Genomic DNA, 17,428 nt, shown 5'->3' on the forward strand with positions numbered 1-17,428 from the left:
GTTTTGGGTGTTTTTTGTCCCAGAAAGAAGACACAGCTCCTCCAGCAAACCACCTCTGACACCTCCTTCCTCTTCAGTATTCTCCTTGTATTCATCTCTGTCTTCAAAAAATAAAGGTAGCAGCGGAGGAGGGAGCAATCGCTCATCCAGTGGTGGAGGGGCAGGTGCATCGTCCTCATCCAGTTCAAAATTATTGAAATCACCCAAAGACAAGCTGCCAATTGGTGGAAACAATAGGCCAATGCATCTAATCCATAGCAAAGGTCTCCATGACAAAATGTGAGTTGTTTATTGATTTGTTACCTGCCTTTGTTCTGAAAATAGAAAAGTTTCAGCACTGAGACAAGTACTCTGTTTCTAACTCTGCCGTGTCCATTTTTAAACACAGTATTTTATTTTGGTCCTTGGTTATTTTCCAACCGTAAATTAGGATTTGGGAGCAATGCCATGAAAATCTCTTCTGTATGATCCTTCGTCTTTTTTTTTTCCCTGATCAGTAAATAACATTGTATAGCTAGCTGTACCACACGCATTAAGAATTAATAGGAACTATTAAACCAAGGCAGACACTGGATTTGCATGTTATTGTTAAATGAAGCAGTGGCTAACCCTAAAATCGAGGCAGACAGAATATAACTGCACGATTAATGCTGAGAAAGAAAGGAAAGGAAAAATCACATAGGAGGAAGAAGAAAGAGAGGGATTTGTTCCTCAAATAATAAGTCTGCACCATTGGTCTATGATCCAGAACATAGTGGCCAAAAATAAGAAAACAAAGATCAGGTAGAGCTGGATTGAGGGTGGAATTGTTGTTTATAAGGTTGAAAATGACATAATTAACCAGAGCTGCGCAGTGATCATGTCAGCTTGCTTTTTGACTCGGATCCAGTGCTCCAGAAATAACTTCTTGTCAGTTCGGAGACAGTCTGTCATGATACATTCCCACTTCCAGAAAGTGAAAAATGAAATGGCAGTCTTCCTGAAAGGCTTTTCCATGGTGATGAAAAAGGAAAGCCTCGTTCAGACACGTAGTGTGCCTTTCTGTCTTCTGTTCTGGGCCCAGCCAATACTGTACGGCAAGGTTTCTCTTTAAACACCTGCACCCTTTCTCAGACAGCCAATTACCCAGAATAGGAAGAAGAAGGGTATGGAAGGATATTACCTTGAATAATGTCAGATTGCTCTGACTTGCCCTGGGTTGCATAGAAAGATAAGCATTTAGAAATGGTGTTATTTATGTGTTCATTTTGAACAGAAGATAGCACAATCTTTGGAAGCGACTGGGCCCTGTCTTCTTTCTTAAAATCCCTCCATATCCCACATCCATGTTGTTTCTGCAGTGAAATCTTGTGTTTAAATGAGAAGGACAGTTAAATTGGGATGAACCTGAGCTGTACTGTATATTAAATCATGTCTAAATAAGGGAGGTTTTACTGTGTAACAATTACATATGGCTTTGCCTTATATTTTCTCTTCACTAGCATGACTCCATCTGTCAAAATGGAAAAAATACATCCAAAGTTAGATGGTGCATTACTGAAGCCTGCTGTTGGTCCAACCTGTTCTACTACTGTGAGCTCCTCAATAAAGACTGGCCTTAATCCCTCAATACCAAAGCCACCCTTGCCTTCCCCTGGACAGATACTGAATGGTAAAAGTCTTCTCTCTGTGCCTCCATATACAGAAAAGAAACAAGACGAGAGTACAAATAATAGGAAATTTTTACACAAAAGACTGTCAGGTAATTCTTACAATGAACGTCAAATGTAGAATATTAAAATAAAAAAGACATGTGCATTTTTATAATAAAGGTAAAAGTAAAATGTATGTTTCTGAAGTTATCCTGAACTCTAGAAATGGTGTAGACAAGTTAATCATTACCATCTTTGAATAACCAGAATCCAGAGTGCCATGTGAAGTGATCTGCATGCGTGTGCTGTTCATCTCACCTTTTCTGATAGCTGCTCCTTCCCCATTTGGAATCCTTCTGATAGCTATTGACACACTTTTGAAAAGAAAAATCAGCCATATATATTCTTAAAGGATCCTGGCCAATAGCATAAAGCATGTATTTAATCATACTAACGATGCAAAAGGTAAAGCATTAACATTGGTAGTTAAGGTAAAAAGAAGCACCCATGGATTCTTTGAATTTTACAATATGAGCTTTGAGTTGATTTTATGTCTCAAGGGGCTGTTCTGTTGAAAATTTCAATAAATTTGTAACCTGTTCATGAATTCTGCAATGCTATTTAGTCTCCTATATAATAGGGGCAGTATATATATAATAACAAATAGCACAACTGCACAGAAAAGCACAGTGTATTTTCAGATGTTGTCCTACTGAATTCATATTCAATATTTTTGGAATTATAATGATCAAGCTTCATCTTAACCAATAACATTTGGCATATGCACCAGTACAAAGGTATATTAACTCAAGCGTATTCTGTGCAGCACTACAATCTTTAAAGATATTCTTATATGCTTAGCTGAACTTAAAATATTTTTGTGGCAACGATAGTACTGTTGCAATATGATGCAACTTTTACAAATGCTAACTCAATTAATTGCTGTTTTTTGCTCTTTCTTTTCTAAGAAGAATGTCTTCTAATTGAGAGTCTTCATGCAAATTTTACCTTCTTAAATTCTGTTACAGACTTAATCAGGTTTTCTAAAACCAAAAAACTCCAATGTTATTATTGCTACATGGTAACATATATGAAAGTTGAAAGCAATTTGGGGTTTAATTATACAGTAGCACAAACTGATGTGGTCCAAATATAACACTTTCACCTTGCCTTTAATAGAGAGAGAATTTGATCCTGATATCTACTGCGGAGTCATTGACACAGAAACCAAGAAACCCTGTACCAGGTCGTTAACATGCAAGGTAAGATGCCTATATTGGACCTTCAAAGTAATTTAGCCTATTTGAACAATCAGCAAAAACAATCTGAGTGTCTTCGGTATAAACTGACTGAGTATTTTTAAAACTGAAACATCCTTTTGAAAATACATTTGAATAATGCAGATGCTTCTATAAGATTGCTTAGCATATTGTAAAAAGTTAAGGCCAGTGTCACAAGTTTTTGTTCCCGACATTCTGGTTTTTTTAAAACTGAAACCAAACATTTAGCAAAGAACAACAAAAAGAACCTATATGTGGCATGTATACAGAGAATTCTCTTTAAAAAATAAATTTGTAAAATAACATAAAACATAGAAAAAGAGTGTTTTCAGTAATACCAATTTTAAAATACATGTGATCATTGATCTGGAGTTCATTCATACTTCTCCCATCCATTGCTAAATCAGTACTTCATTCTTTATATTGATTTTTTTTACTTTTCTTAGTTTGAAATTATAAGTAGAACTAGGTCTTCCACATGCACTACCTCATAATTATGATGTATGCTAAAAGTAATTTGTAAATCACAACACCCATTAATTATATGGACAACTGTTCAATTTAAATAGTATAGAACAGTGTTTCTCAACCTTGGCAAATTTAAGCTGGATGGACTTCAACTCCCAGAATTCCCTAGACAGTCACAAATAATGTCTGTTTCTTGGACAGAATTAATTATGTTTAGCACATACCATTAGAGAGCCAGTTTGAGGTAGTGGTTAAAGCAGCGGGCTAGAAACCTGGAGACTTCTAGTCACGCCTTAGGCACAAAGCCAGCTGGGTGACCTTCGGCCAGTCCCCCTCTCTCTCATTGGGAAGGAAGCAATGCCAAACCATTTCTGATAAGTGAAAAAAACTGCAGGGATTTGTCCAGGCAGTTGCCAGGCATTAACACTGACTCAAAGGCACAAAAAAGAAAAAAAAATGCATACCATTACAATATTTCTGCTTGTTCAGGTTCTAAATTTAGAAACTGTGTAGTCACTGCAGATATATGGGGACATGAGCAGATGTCAGCTCTTTGAACATTCTTATACTGTATATAACTGCCACATGTAATGAATTTGATTTATCATGAAATAAGAAACACAGTATGATTATAATTTATTAATTTAATTCTATTTTAAATGCTATATTTTCATAAGAAAGTCGGACAAGGCAGACTTAGATCTATTACACTAAGCCAGAAGTCTACTATATATAATAGATATTTCCTATCTTTTTCTTCCATGACTTTTTTTCCCTTTAGTACTCACCCCAAACTCAAGGTTGATCTAGAACCTTGTAATTTGTAAAATTTATATGCTGTATTTGTAAAAATTACATGCTGTATAAAGATACATGCTTGGTCCTGAATAGTACTAAGTAAAATAGCTAGGTTGTTTGCTTAGTCAGAGCTAATGTGAAGTAATGATTAAGGCATTGGACTACAACAGGAAGACCCAAATTCAAGTCCACTCTCAGTTTTACACTGACTTTGGGCCAAACATTATCTTACCACATTGCTACAGTGGGGACAAATGAAAGACATTCCTTAAGATTCCCTGATGTGCCATGGGCTTTATTTTCCTAAAATAAAGAATCCATCCATTTGAGAGAGCCAGTTTGACCTAGTGGTTAAGGCACCAACTAGAAACTGGGAGACCATGAATTCTAGTCCTGCCCTAGCTATAAAAGTTGGCTGGGGCACTTTAAGGCAGTCATTCTGTCTCAGCCCAATTCACCTCACAGGGTTGCAGGAAAAGGAGGAGGAAGATGTGTTGGATATGTGAGATTCAAATAAATAAATTGTGGGCCTTTGTTCTTTATTAGTGGCTTGCTGAAGAGTCTAATCCTTTTTGTGCACTCAGTCTCTCATGCCTCTGCCTAATTTCTACAATCCTTTTACAGCCTGAACTAATTTAATATTTTGTACTTTCTAGACACATTCCCTAACTCAGCGAAGAGCTGTGCAGGGTCGGAGGAAACGATTTGATTTATTACTAGCTGAGCACAAAAGCAAAACCAGGGAAAAAGAATTACTCCGCCATTTGGATCATCATCAGCAGATGCCCCTTCTCAGGGAACCACATCCCTCACCTTCAAGGACTTCCCAGGAGCTGCACCAAAATTCTCATGGAGTTATTCCTACAGAATCAAAGCCTTTAGTACCTAATAAACCCAAACCTCACACCCCCAGTCTTCCAAGGTAAGTGTCCTGAACAGGTTGGGGATGAGTGTCTTGTGACCTCCACCCCCAAAATACCATCCCAATGGTGTGCTGATGGTACCTTGTGAGGATGGGTGTCTGTTCCTGAACAAATTCAAGAAATTAGTGATGTGCTGAATTATTTCCATCCAAATTGTTTGCCACTTTTATCATCAGTTCTCTTCAGTCGGTGACACTACTACATGCTTTTGTGTGGCACTTGCCCAAACACTTGGTCTTACCTCCACTTCTAAAATTGGCACAATAATAAATTAACAAAGATAAAATGATAAAATGTTTTCAAGATAATGATACAGGCCAATCAACTGTAAGCAAGTGCTGCATACCTATCCCATCTAGAGCTTCCAAAAGAAAGATGAATAAAATATAGTGAGGGATGTAAAAACAAAAATATTTATCTGATCTTCCTGGTTCTTTCTTTTTGCTGTGTCTGTAATAGTTGATCCTTTTAATTTTCCTATGATACACAGAAGTAATTTCACAGTTGGCTTGAATATGCTTGTGAGATGGGAGGATGGAAATACTCCCATTACTTTTACATTATAAACAATTGGCTCTGTGTAAAAATAAATTACTGGAAAAACTATTGAGCCACAATAACTATCCCTGACCTTTATTGTTCAGGGGAAGTTGTTATTCTGCCATGATTTTTCATCACTGCTGTTTTATTCTTACTATGCTATTAGTAATTAGTCTTAAAGTGACTATAATAGCCAACCAACACTGTCACATTAAGTTCATGATCGTGACCATAGTCTAGGAATCCTAGAATTGTAGAGCTTGGAAAGACCCACAAGGATCATCTAATCCAACCCTTTGGATAATTAATTAAAGCATCCATGAGAGATAGCTCTTATCCTGCCTAAAAACCCCAAAGATGAATGGAACAACCCATAGGTAGACTGCTTCATTGTTGCTCAGATCTTACCATTAGATCTATCAAATCTACATTGCCTTAAAGTCAGTTCTTTTAAACTCCTGACAACTGCCTCGACAAGTCCCTGCAGCTTTCTTGGCATGATTTTAGAAACGGTTTGTCATTGTTGCTTTGTAGAGTTGAGAAAGAGTGATTGGTCTAAGATCATTCGGCTGATTTTATTCCTAAGGCAGGACTAGAACTTACAGTTTCTCAGTTTCTAGCCTGGTGCCTTACACCAAACTGATTCTCAGTAGGCAATTTTCCAAAGCACCAGAAGACAAGATAACAAAGAATGAATGGAAACTAATCAAGGAGAGAAGCAACCTAGAACTAAGGAGAATTTTTTTAACAGTGAGAACAATTAACCAGTGGACAGCTTGCTTTCAGAAGTTTTGGATGTTCCATCACTGGAGGCTTTTAAGACAAATCTGGACAGCCACTTGTCTGGAATGGTATAGGACATCCTGCTATCAGGGGGTTGGACTAGAAGACCTCCAGAATCTGTTATTCTGTTAATGCCTTCATCTCTTTTTTCCTCTTGATATTTACATTGGATTAGTGTAGCATTTCATTGGGCCTTTAAATTTCATTTTGTATTCATAAAACCTCAGTATGACAATTATTTTATGTATAGGTTTACAAAGGAGATAAAATGTTATGATGGAATCTATGGCACCTATTACTGATGTTGTACAAGCTTGCAAATCATTTTCTAATATTACCTTTATTCAACAATTCCTCTTGTCTGAAGGCCTCCAGGCTGTCCTGGCCAGCACAGTGGGAATGCCCCTAGTGAATCTCCATCACTCCATGAATCTCCACATGCTCCCTTGCCTGCAGCTGAGCCAACATCTCGGTTATCCAGTGATGAGGGAGAATGTGATGAAAAAGAAGAGCCTGTTGAAAAACTGGATTGTCTTTACTCGGATCATCATCCTCAAGCAGCTGCTGTATGTTTCAGTCAATACTTCCTGTGTTATATTTAAAAGCTGTATATTAGCAGCTGCTTTAGTTGCCTCATTAGAGAAGATGGAAATGCATGTAAGGGTTTGTTGCAGATGACGGATACTGGAGTTGGTCATGATTGGTGTAATACACATTAGATTATTCTGGGGTTTAATATATTATGATGGCAGAATAGAAGAAACTCTTCACTGGACATCTAGTATTCTAAAACAGTATTTCTCAATCTTGGCCACTTGAAGATGTATGGACTTCAACTCTCAGAATTCCTCAGCCAGCAGTGCTGTCTGGGCAATTGATTAAAATTCTGGGAGTTGAAGTCCACATATCTTCAAGTGACCAAGGTTGAGAAAGAAGATTTACATATGAAATTCTATGAAGTGTGAGTTGTAGTGGCATATCTCTAAGATCCTTTAGGACGTTTATTCTAAGTTACTTGCAGATATTAAGTTTCATTTTGACTTGATTTTATTTGTTAAAGCATTTTTTGTTGGTTAAATACATCTTGCAGTTACTAAAATTAAAATCATATTCTTGTTCTCCTTGCCTTCCCAGTTTTGCACATTTGGTAGTCGACAAATCGGAAGAGGTTACTACGTGTTTGATAAGCGGTGGAACCATATCCGATGTGCGCTTAATGTCATGGTGGACAAACATCTTAATTCACAGATGTGGAAGTGAGTTGACACTGAGGAGTCTCTAATTTATTTCACTGTTAAATGTTTTTTATTTGCATGTAAAAACCAAAGATGTAAAAAAAGTTTTCTCAGCCTTATTAGCAATTTCTAAATAAGTAGAAATTAATTTTCTGGAACTGGGATGAATATTATGATAATTTCTAAGAACAACAGATGTTAAATGTATAGAATATTGGATGGGCAATAGCAAGAAATTTCCTTTAAAATATTGCTACAAACTTTGATCATTTCTTGGAAATGAAACTGGTTTTTGAGGGCAGAGAGGAAAGAGTATGGAGACAAAACAATTGAGTCCTATTTGATTAAAATTTTGTTTAGATATTTACGGTTTCGTTGCAGCATAAAAGTTATCTTATTCATCTTTACAGGTACTGGATAACAGGAAGCATACTATAGTATTTGTCAGATGGTGAAGCTAACATGTAGCCTTCTAATAAATTCTACAGTCCAAGGGCCTAGAATTACTTCTTTCCCTTCTCTTTTGATTCACAAATTTATAGCAGCTCTTTGCCAGAGTCCACCAGGCTTAAATAAGAAAAAATTGAGCCTTCCTTCCTGAATTCAAAATTTAGCGCTTGGTTTTTTAAAGCAAGCATCTATCCTAAGAAGAACAAACCGTAATGAATTTAGGTTTAAAATGTTTTTCCAGAGTTCTATTTTACACCCACATGTGTCTGCAGAAGGAAGTTGGCTTATGCAAGTGTCTTTGCTTTATCTTCTGAGTCATGTTCAGTTGACCTTTGAAAACAGGCAAAATAATATGGTCTTTGAAGCATATCCTTTGATTTTTTCTGCTTTCCAGGAAGATTCCTCCCGCGACAAGCAACTCAGCATCCATCCGTGCTCCCCACCGGACAAGTGCCATGCCCGCGTCACAGTACGGTGTCAGCACGACCAGTTCCACGTTACCCACAACCGCTGTGTCCCCTCCAGTGCTTGTGTCTCCCTCTTGTTTATCTCTTAGTGGCAAATCAGTACCATCCCATGGGACTACGCTCAATGCCAACCCTGCTAGTTTTGGTGCCGCAGAACCTGCCTGCAGTATGCAATCGAGACAAGGGTCTACATCCCTTTCAACACCTCCAGTGCTTTCCTCAATACCTTCACCTCTGTCCAGCAAACCTCAGAAATTTAAATCCAGCAAGTCTTTTAAGCCTAAGGAAATTTCTGCTAGCAGCGCCAACTGTAACAGTAACAGTAGCAGTAGCAACAGCGGTAGCGGCAGCTCAGGAAAGAAGCGTAAGAACAGTTCCGCGCTGCCGGCAGCTTCTTCTCATTCCACAGAGTCCTTTAGGAAAAACTGTGTCGTGAACTCTGGAAACTCGGGGGCTTCTTTTCACTCTCCTGTGATGTCTTCATCCCACAGTGTTGGCCTCAACTGTATGACTAGTAAAGCGAACTCGCTTAGCCTCAAGCATGACCAATCAGGGAGGGGGCCTCCCATGGGGAGCCCCGCAGAATCGATAAAACGAATGAGTGTGATGGTGAACAGTGGCGATTCTACCCTGTCGCTGGGACCGTTCATTCACCAGTCCAGCGAACTGACTGTAAACTCACACGGCGGGTTTTCACACTCACATCCTTCCCTCGATAAACTCATAGGAAAAAAAAGAAAGGGCGGGCCTGGTTCAAGTAGCCTAAGCAGCAGCAGCAGCAGCAGCAGCAAAGCAAGCAAGATTGCCAAATTGCCACCGGTGAACAACATTCACACAAAACACACCGGTGCAATCCCAGGGACACAAGGATTGATGAACAATTCTATTCTTCATCAGGTATGAAATCTTAACTTGGGTCAGACTTACAACAGGCAGATGCATCGTGGTGCCATTCTAAAACTTTGCTTATATTTGGAAACAGAAAGTGTAATTTGCAGGGGGTTGGACTAGATGACCTCCAAGGTCCCTTCCAACTCTGTTAAAGACTTGTTATAAAATTACATTTTAGATACCTTGGCTGTATTCTTTATCTTTGTTTGTTTTTTTATTAAAAAAAAATCAACGTATATTTCACAGTAACTTAACTTGGATGTAATGCATTCCATATTTTCAGAGTTGTTGAATCTTCCAAGTGCAGCATAAATGTCTTGAGAAGAGAAAGGACATAATTTGCTAGTGCCCCTTTTTTGTTTGGCTTTTCTTTCACCAGCTAGAGAAGGGGAAAGATTCATGTGGATTTGTGGATTTTTCCTTCTCTTGGCCATCAGTAGATTCTATATCTGAGAAACTGCTGAAAAAAGTGAAGAAAATCACTGTGATAACTATTATTTTATTAATTACATGAATTAATCCCATGAACATTATAACTCCATAGATCAGTAATTTCTGAAACCGGTACCAATACTGCAACCAGAATGACTATGGCCTGGTAAAGGGGGGGAAAAAACTTGTGTTGATATGAGAAAGGACTAGCAAATCATAATAAATTAGGGGAAGGAAACCATATTGCTAAAGGAATATATTGAATTATGTTTTTAAAAAGTCATGCTGTTGATCAGTAAATTTACTAATGTTTTACAAATCTTTCTGTTATTTTTGACCCTTTTGATAGATGGTTGTATTATCTTTGGGCTTACGAGAAAGGATCAAGTAAATGCTTACTGGACTTAATGAACAATAGCTGTACTTACCTGTAACGAATTGTCCTATATAAAAGCATTTCATGTTGATCAACGGAAATAAGCAAAAGAAACCTTGTTCTTCCCCATTTTTGACTGTTACCTTCATTCCTAGATTCTCCCAAAGCATGTTCCTTGTATCCCAAATTGTGTAACTAGGTATGATTTGAGTCATTATATTTATATTTTGTTTTTCTTTCTCTCCATCTCCCATTTGTGTAAAAGCCAAAGGCACGTCCCTAGCAGTTGACAGTACCATGACAGAACTGGATTATTTTCACTACAAGCAGAAAAAAAAATATCTCCATCTGGAAATTCTGGACTCCCTGATGCCTTTTGAGTTCTCCCAGCTTCCCACAGTTCTCAGGTGTGGAAATCTACTAGTCTGTCACTCAATCAAGGAGAATCCCTGAAGCCATGTCTGTAGCAACAGAGATTGGAAATGGACACTGGATTGCCGTTCAGCCACAGGATTATTCCTATCAGTGTTACCAGTGGTCTGGACTGCTTGCTACACATCCCTGTGAAGGTTTTATTTACAGGAGTACATCATTTTTGCCACTAATTCAAACAAGATTGGTTGGGCAAAGCAGTGTTTGGGAAAGAATATTTACTATGGACTTGTGTTTTCTTTTCTTTACCGATAGTGTCATAAGCCTAATTAACCGCTCTTTTGGCACTGTCCTAGTGAAAACCCTTCCAGAAGGGGGCACAAATGTGTTAGGCACAATAAAACAGACAGAAAAGCCCTCCAGAAGGGAATATGGCTTTAGTGTTTTATAGCAATGTTCCTTGATTGGAATACAAATAAATAAAAAAAAATAGCACAATTTAGAAATGAAAGTCTACATTTTGCCCAGCCTTTTATAAGTAATTTGGGATAAGAAGCTGACAGGAGTTCTTAAAACAAAACACAAGTTTGGGGTCATCACTCAAAAACTAAAAAGCATATTTAAATTGTGAAACCACATGGTACAGAACAATTTTTAATGGGAGTTGTCCACCAAGCGTAACTGCCTCATCTCCTTCATTCCTTCCAGTGGAGGTTGTGTAGGGCTCCTGTATGAGATCCACTGAAATGAATGAAGGTTGCGCAATGGCATTCTTTGGAGGAGGATGGTACCTGCTTGATTCTGAAATAAAATTGCTTTGATTCTGATACACAGACCGATGCAAAACTCTTGAATCCAAAATGGTGAATGACCTCTAAAACTTATTCCCAAAGAATATATTCTTGACCTATACTGTATGCCATACGCCTTTGTTGTTTTGGGGAGATGTGGGTGGGGAAGGATGAAAAATGAAACCAAAAAGAAAAAAAAATCCTTAAAAAAAAACTAAATTGCAATCATCTGTAACACTAAATTTTCTGTGCTATTTTTCTTGAAAGATTTTTCCAGCAAGTTGATAACTTTGTTCACACAACCAAATCACCTTTTTCTGAAGTCCACCTTCAGATTTTTTCTGATGACTGCATTAAGTGCCAGTTCAGGTTCTGAGCTCAGTATTAAATTTACCCCTTGCATTACCAGTTTATAACGGGGGAGAGGGGAAATGAGTCATTCATTTCCCACTGATACCTTTTTCTTTTAAGCAAAGGGGGGAGGGAATTGGAAGGGCTTTAACACTACTATGTGATCTGGTTGATTGTAAGAGTAGTGAACCTTGAAAAACAACCTAGAATTTTACGCATTTTGTTTGAAAGGGAGAGGAAACGATCAATCCAAACCATAGGACATAATCCATGGGGAATTTTCCTTCTGCAATTCTATAAAAAATGCACTTCCTGTCCTTTTGTAATAGGGTGTGTTTTGGAGTATAGATTCAGACTGTCATTTCCTCCCCAGTGAGTGTTTTACTTTTGCAATCACATTCAACAAGGCCAGATTTTTTAGCATGTTGCATTTTCACAGCTTTTTGGAGATGCACCTGCAAATCTGTTGGACTTGTGGACTCAACACCCAACCTTCCAGGCAGTTCAATTCCATCTCATGCCTGTCACTTGAGAACCACATAGTCAAAAAAGTTAACACTTACTGAGGGAGGAAACAGATCATCTGAATCTACCTGCAACAGGGCTTGTGAAGATGTCCTCAATGAAATACGCCTGTAGACTGCCTTAAATGGGCACCAGATTTTGCTGAGATTAGACAATCTGAGCCTATCTAATTCACACAGCCCAGCCTCTCTCTCCCTACTACGGTGGTGCATTGCACATCAGGGATTCTAAAGCCACCACGAGCAGTAGATGCTTGGGGTCTTTTTTGTTGTTGTTGTTATTGTCCTTGGTTGATTTTTACCTGTTGAGATTTTCAAATCAACATGAAATTTGCTAGTGAATTATTTAAAAACACAGTGAAGAAACAAGACTCTATGCAGACAACTCTAAAGCCTTGAATTCACAAAAAGATCATGTTGGGGTGGGGTTTTTTTTTAAGTAAAGGAATAATATTATGGAAACTGATGATTATGCAAATATTAAAAGTGACTGCATTCTGGAGAAAGGGGAATTTTAAACAACCCTTTGGTAGATAGAGAATATTGTAAAAAATGTGAAGACCTCTTAATTGGCTTATTTGGAAAGTGGGAAGGAACAACCAAAGTAATGTATCTGCCTGGCAGAGAAAGTAGACATAGGTTCCATCCCACGTGTTAGGTATTTTCAATCACAAGTGCAATTTGGTTTTTACCTTTGAAGGCTGACCTTTTCCATGAGTTAAATCTTAGTGGCTTTAAGTACTCGGAAATATACTTCTTTTATAAATATTCTGTTACTCTGAGCATATCAAAGCAAGTCCCAAACTCCTTAAAACATGCAGATCTCTGTGGAAAGTTCAACAGTGTTTAATTTAACTAGGTTGCACAGCTATGGACCCAATTCCCACTGCGAATGCCTGGGCTGCAAGCTATGTTGAAAGCACTGGGAACTTCACACAAACACAGCCATGTTGTTGCACAGAGCTTGCCCAGTGCATTCGGTAGGGCTTAAATGCATAAAAGGCATTCTAAGGTGGAATTACGTCTTGCATATGGCTCTTAAGGCATATAGTTTTATAATTTGCTATGAATAGAAACGGAAGATGTTAATTTATGCCTGCCCTCAAAGTGTAGACTTGCTTAACTATTAGGCAAACAATATTCCATTTTTGGGAGCTTAGTAATGAATGGAGTAATTGTTTTTGAATCTTTTATTGTCTGACAACATTCTCATTGTAAATAATTAAGGAACTTTCAAATTTAATTTATCTTGCAAAATTTGCAGTGACTGGGTTGTTAGAATGATTTTAATTTAAGAGATACGATTTTTATAGACTTTCCTGCTTCTCATTATGACTCCTGCAGTTTTCTTAACCTAAAAAAATAATAATAAAAAATGTTGCAATGGTGAACAAAGAAATATACAAAAAAAAAATAATGAAACCCATAATTTTGTACCTTTATTTTGGAATTTCTTGTTCTATTATAAATATTGAAGTATCCCTATTTCAGAAGACATATTTTGTTAATTGATTGTACATATTTAAATATGTATTTTTGCACAGGTTGTTTTTTTTTCTTATATCCAGTTTTGGTACAATTGAAAATCATCTAGTATTTATTAATTAAAAAAGGAAAAAAAGCAAATACCCTTTTTTTTATAATTTGAAGTGGTTCACTGCCAAGCCAATAGCTAACATGCCTACTTTGCAGTTTTTAAGGGATGCCTCTGTCTGGGGAGGGGGGAGGGGAGCATTCTGTCTCTTGTCTTGGGAGTTGCTCCGTACAAGTGAAAGTCCTGTGCCCCTCACCCCCAGCTTCTCCAATTCTTAGCAGCGAGGCGAGGTCACATCAGGTGGCATGTTGTTGACCTACTCTGCTATATACAGCATAGCTTAACAATTGCCTGATTTCCAGAAGACTACATTCAGTTGTGACACACTGCTTTTTTTTTTTGTTTCATTTTAGCATTTGTGTGTATGTGTATGTGCACACCTCTGTGCCCGCATACGTGCACACAGGTGTGAGTCTTTATATGGTTTAAAAACTAATGGAAAAACTGAAAGTGCCTGATTTATATATCTAGATTTTAAGCTTGGACTGTTCTTTAGACAGCTTCTCCTTTAAAGACTTGAATGTTCTGTTAAAAAAATAAAATAAAATAAAGTCGAGCTTGCTTTTCCCACCTCCATGTGACTTTTCCATTAATGAGGGAGAGAGGATGCAGTGGAATGAGAATAAAACTTGCAAATGATCCAACCGAAATACAGTCCTCGGTTCTGTAAACAATGCCAAGGGGTTCTTCTGCACATAGGTAGGTTTTCAACGTACTTCTGTTGTAATCAGATAGAACTTTTTTTTAAGGATACAGATTGTTGACATTTTGTATTACTGAAAAAAAGTTACCTCTCAAAGCAATTTTACAAGCTACCTACACAAGCCACTACCACTGTCCTACACACAATCCTCACTGAAATGAATTGGAGTTTGGCAGTGGTTCAAATCCCGGTTCATTTCAGTGAAGACTTCTTGCCCCCACCCCACCCCTGCCCCCCAGTGAGCTTGTGCTCAATTGTGTGATTTTTTTCCCCAACCATTTTCTGGTAAGTCGTCTTCCGGCAAGAGTTATTATTGCCAAGTATCCTTTTTTTTTGTCTCTTGTCTTTTGGGGATTGGTAATTGTAAAGTGAAGGGGATTGGACTTGAAGATTGTTCTGCTTTCCTTCAGCAGAAAACCTATGTTAAATGCTTTGTGCAAAATACTCTACTTTTATGAAAGGTGTTTATTATTATTATTTTTTAATGAGCACTACATAATGTCAATGAGAATGTAGGCCATGGAAGCTTCTTGCTTTGGAGTTGAGCCTAGCTCCATAGAGAGGGTGGGGGAAAAGCAATCTCCTGTGTAAAATGTGTGGATAGTTTGATAATTTGTATACATATTCAAGAGCATCTGCTCGGAGCTGAACTTTTTGTGTTGGCTGCTGTATAGTACATGAACAAATGTCATGGGGTAGAAAAAATTACTTTGGATATTTAAAAGAAGAAAATATATAGTCTATTTGTTTTGTAACAGGTTTCTGTAAATAAAATAATTTATACTATTTATAAAAAAAAGTTGTGCTTTTGCTTCATAACTAGAAAAGTAAGCTTGCAGAATAAACAAAATGTGACTTAAACCAAGATAATAAAAAAAAAAAATTAGGTTGTCTTTATGAGATGCACAATGTTTCTGTTTCATAATGAAATCAACAAAACCTGGACTGAGCTAAGAGACGTGTAATTATTTCTGTGAAGAATCCCAACCGTATTTCTAATCAGGTAGATGTGGGCATCTCTAGAAACTTACATGGAAACAGGGTTTAAACTTTTGTAAGGTCTTATACAGCTGTCTGCATCTTCCTATCTCTACCTGTAAATCAAGTAGATGCAAAACAGAATACCTCCTTGACACCTGTAACAGATTTATCAATATGAAGTAAGCAACATGATACCAGGCTGAGTTGTTTCTTGTCTGCTCTAAACATCAGGACACATCAAGTCACCTGTACTGTATCTAATTGCTAATTTGAGGCTGTTTGGAGAGCAGTAGAACAGGAAAAAAGAACAACTTGAAATGACAAGTGAATAAATCTATCATCTCAAATTATAAATTATCACGGAGAACAAGTAAATCATTGGAAATGGACATGGAGGGACTATCCTTTGTCTTCACTTAGTGGGTGTTGAAAATTGAAAACTGCTTTTGTTCAAGACCAGGACAGTAAGTGAAATGTCCTCCAGAAACTAGAAAACGAGAATTCATTGTACCAACTTAATTTTCTCCTGGTTTTTCTGGTCATTTCATAACCCAATGCAAATGCAATATAAAAGGTTAAAAACTCATTTAATTTTACGTAAAATTTGTAATTGTCTTAAAGAACACACTGACAATTATTGGTTTCTTTCTTTCTATATCTAACCTTCTCAAATAGTATAGGCACTGTTCCCAAGTACTTTGTAATGAAAATCCAGCAGCCAAATAATGTCCAAGTATCTTCACCATCCCTCTCATATAAAATCATTGGTCCTAAAAATCACTGTGGGATCCTTAGTGAATGCATTGTAGTTATGTCACAATAATGAGTATTTAGTTGATGGCAAAACAAAATGACATTTTTCCCATTCGATTTAAAAAAAATGTGTTTAATAATTTGATGGATTATACGAAGTGTAAATCTGATCTTTCCTCCATCTCAACTATTTGTCTAGTTTGAGATGACAGTTACTAGGAATATCATATCTCAGAAATAAGAATTTTGAATTAATAGCTTAAGAACCCACAAAGATTCTCAAAAGTGGATTTTTTTTCTTCTTTAAGCAACTGCTGAACCTACATGATGCTGCCATCTGCTGTTAGTACTAGAACTCAACTCACTTAAAGCAGTATCTTGAAGAACCATAATGGGTGGACATTTTCCCCAGAAACTGCCCAAACATTGGCATAAAATATTAACTCCATCCAAATTCTGAAGTGTTCAAAACGTCTTGATAACTGCAATAACAATCATTGCTGCTCAGTCCTCACAAATAGCTGGAACAGTTATGGCCAAAATAATACGTTAACTACTGAATGATCTTCTGAATGATCAAACTGATCAACTCCAAGGTCCCAAGAATCGCATCTGTCAATCAATGCCTGTTCAAATTTTCTGGATGGAATTGTTGTGAAGAAAATACATGTATCAAAAATGTACCACTGTCTTGTTAGGTCATGTGTAAACACAGGAAGCACTTAAAAACATTTCTAGGTAACGAAGAAGCCCACATTCTAGGTAGTGCAAAGAAGCCCATGGAACAGAAAGCCAAATCAGGTTCATCAGATGCTTGAATGCTGCTACCTGGAGCTAAATTGTTTTATTGACCATGTAGTTTTGTTGGTTGATCCTATCAGACTACATTAGGACTGAGATCCAAAAGATTTCTGTGCCCTTCTTAATAATGCATACACGTAAGAACCAATGCATATTTATGCATACTTATGCAAATAGGATATATGTATTTGTAAAGGCCAGTTTGGCCTAGTGGTGAAGATACCAGGATAGAAACCAGGAGATTGAGTTCTAGGCCCACCTAGAAGCATGAAAAACTGGCTAGG

General features: G+C 37.4%; 1 protein-coding gene across 1 annotated transcript in view; it reads left to right on the forward strand.

Annotated features, from left to right (window-relative positions):
- The window catches only part of ATXN7 (ataxin 7), a 74,415-nt gene extending 59,007 nt beyond the window's left edge, over positions 1–15,408 (forward strand). The window contains 8 exon segments of the mRNA XM_070936841.1: positions 24–279; positions 1,482–1,741; positions 2,811–2,893; positions 4,834–5,099; positions 6,791–6,989; positions 7,558–7,679; positions 8,503–9,472; positions 10,540–15,408. Coding sequence (XP_070792942.1) covers positions 24–279; positions 1,482–1,741; positions 2,811–2,893; positions 4,834–5,099; positions 6,791–6,989; positions 7,558–7,679; positions 8,503–9,472; positions 10,540–10,557 — 2,174 coding nt within the window. The 3' untranslated portion in view covers positions 10,558–15,408.
- The last annotated feature ends 2,020 nt before the right edge of the window (positions 15,409–17,428 follow it).

The sequence above is a fragment of the Pituophis catenifer genome, unplaced genomic scaffold, assembly GCF_029215685.1.
Source record: "Pituophis catenifer annectens isolate HBS135680 unplaced genomic scaffold, rPitCat1.0.hap2 SCAF_2, whole genome shotgun sequence".
NCBI classification, from domain to species: Eukaryota; Metazoa; Chordata; class Lepidosauria; order Squamata; family Colubridae; genus Pituophis; species Pituophis catenifer.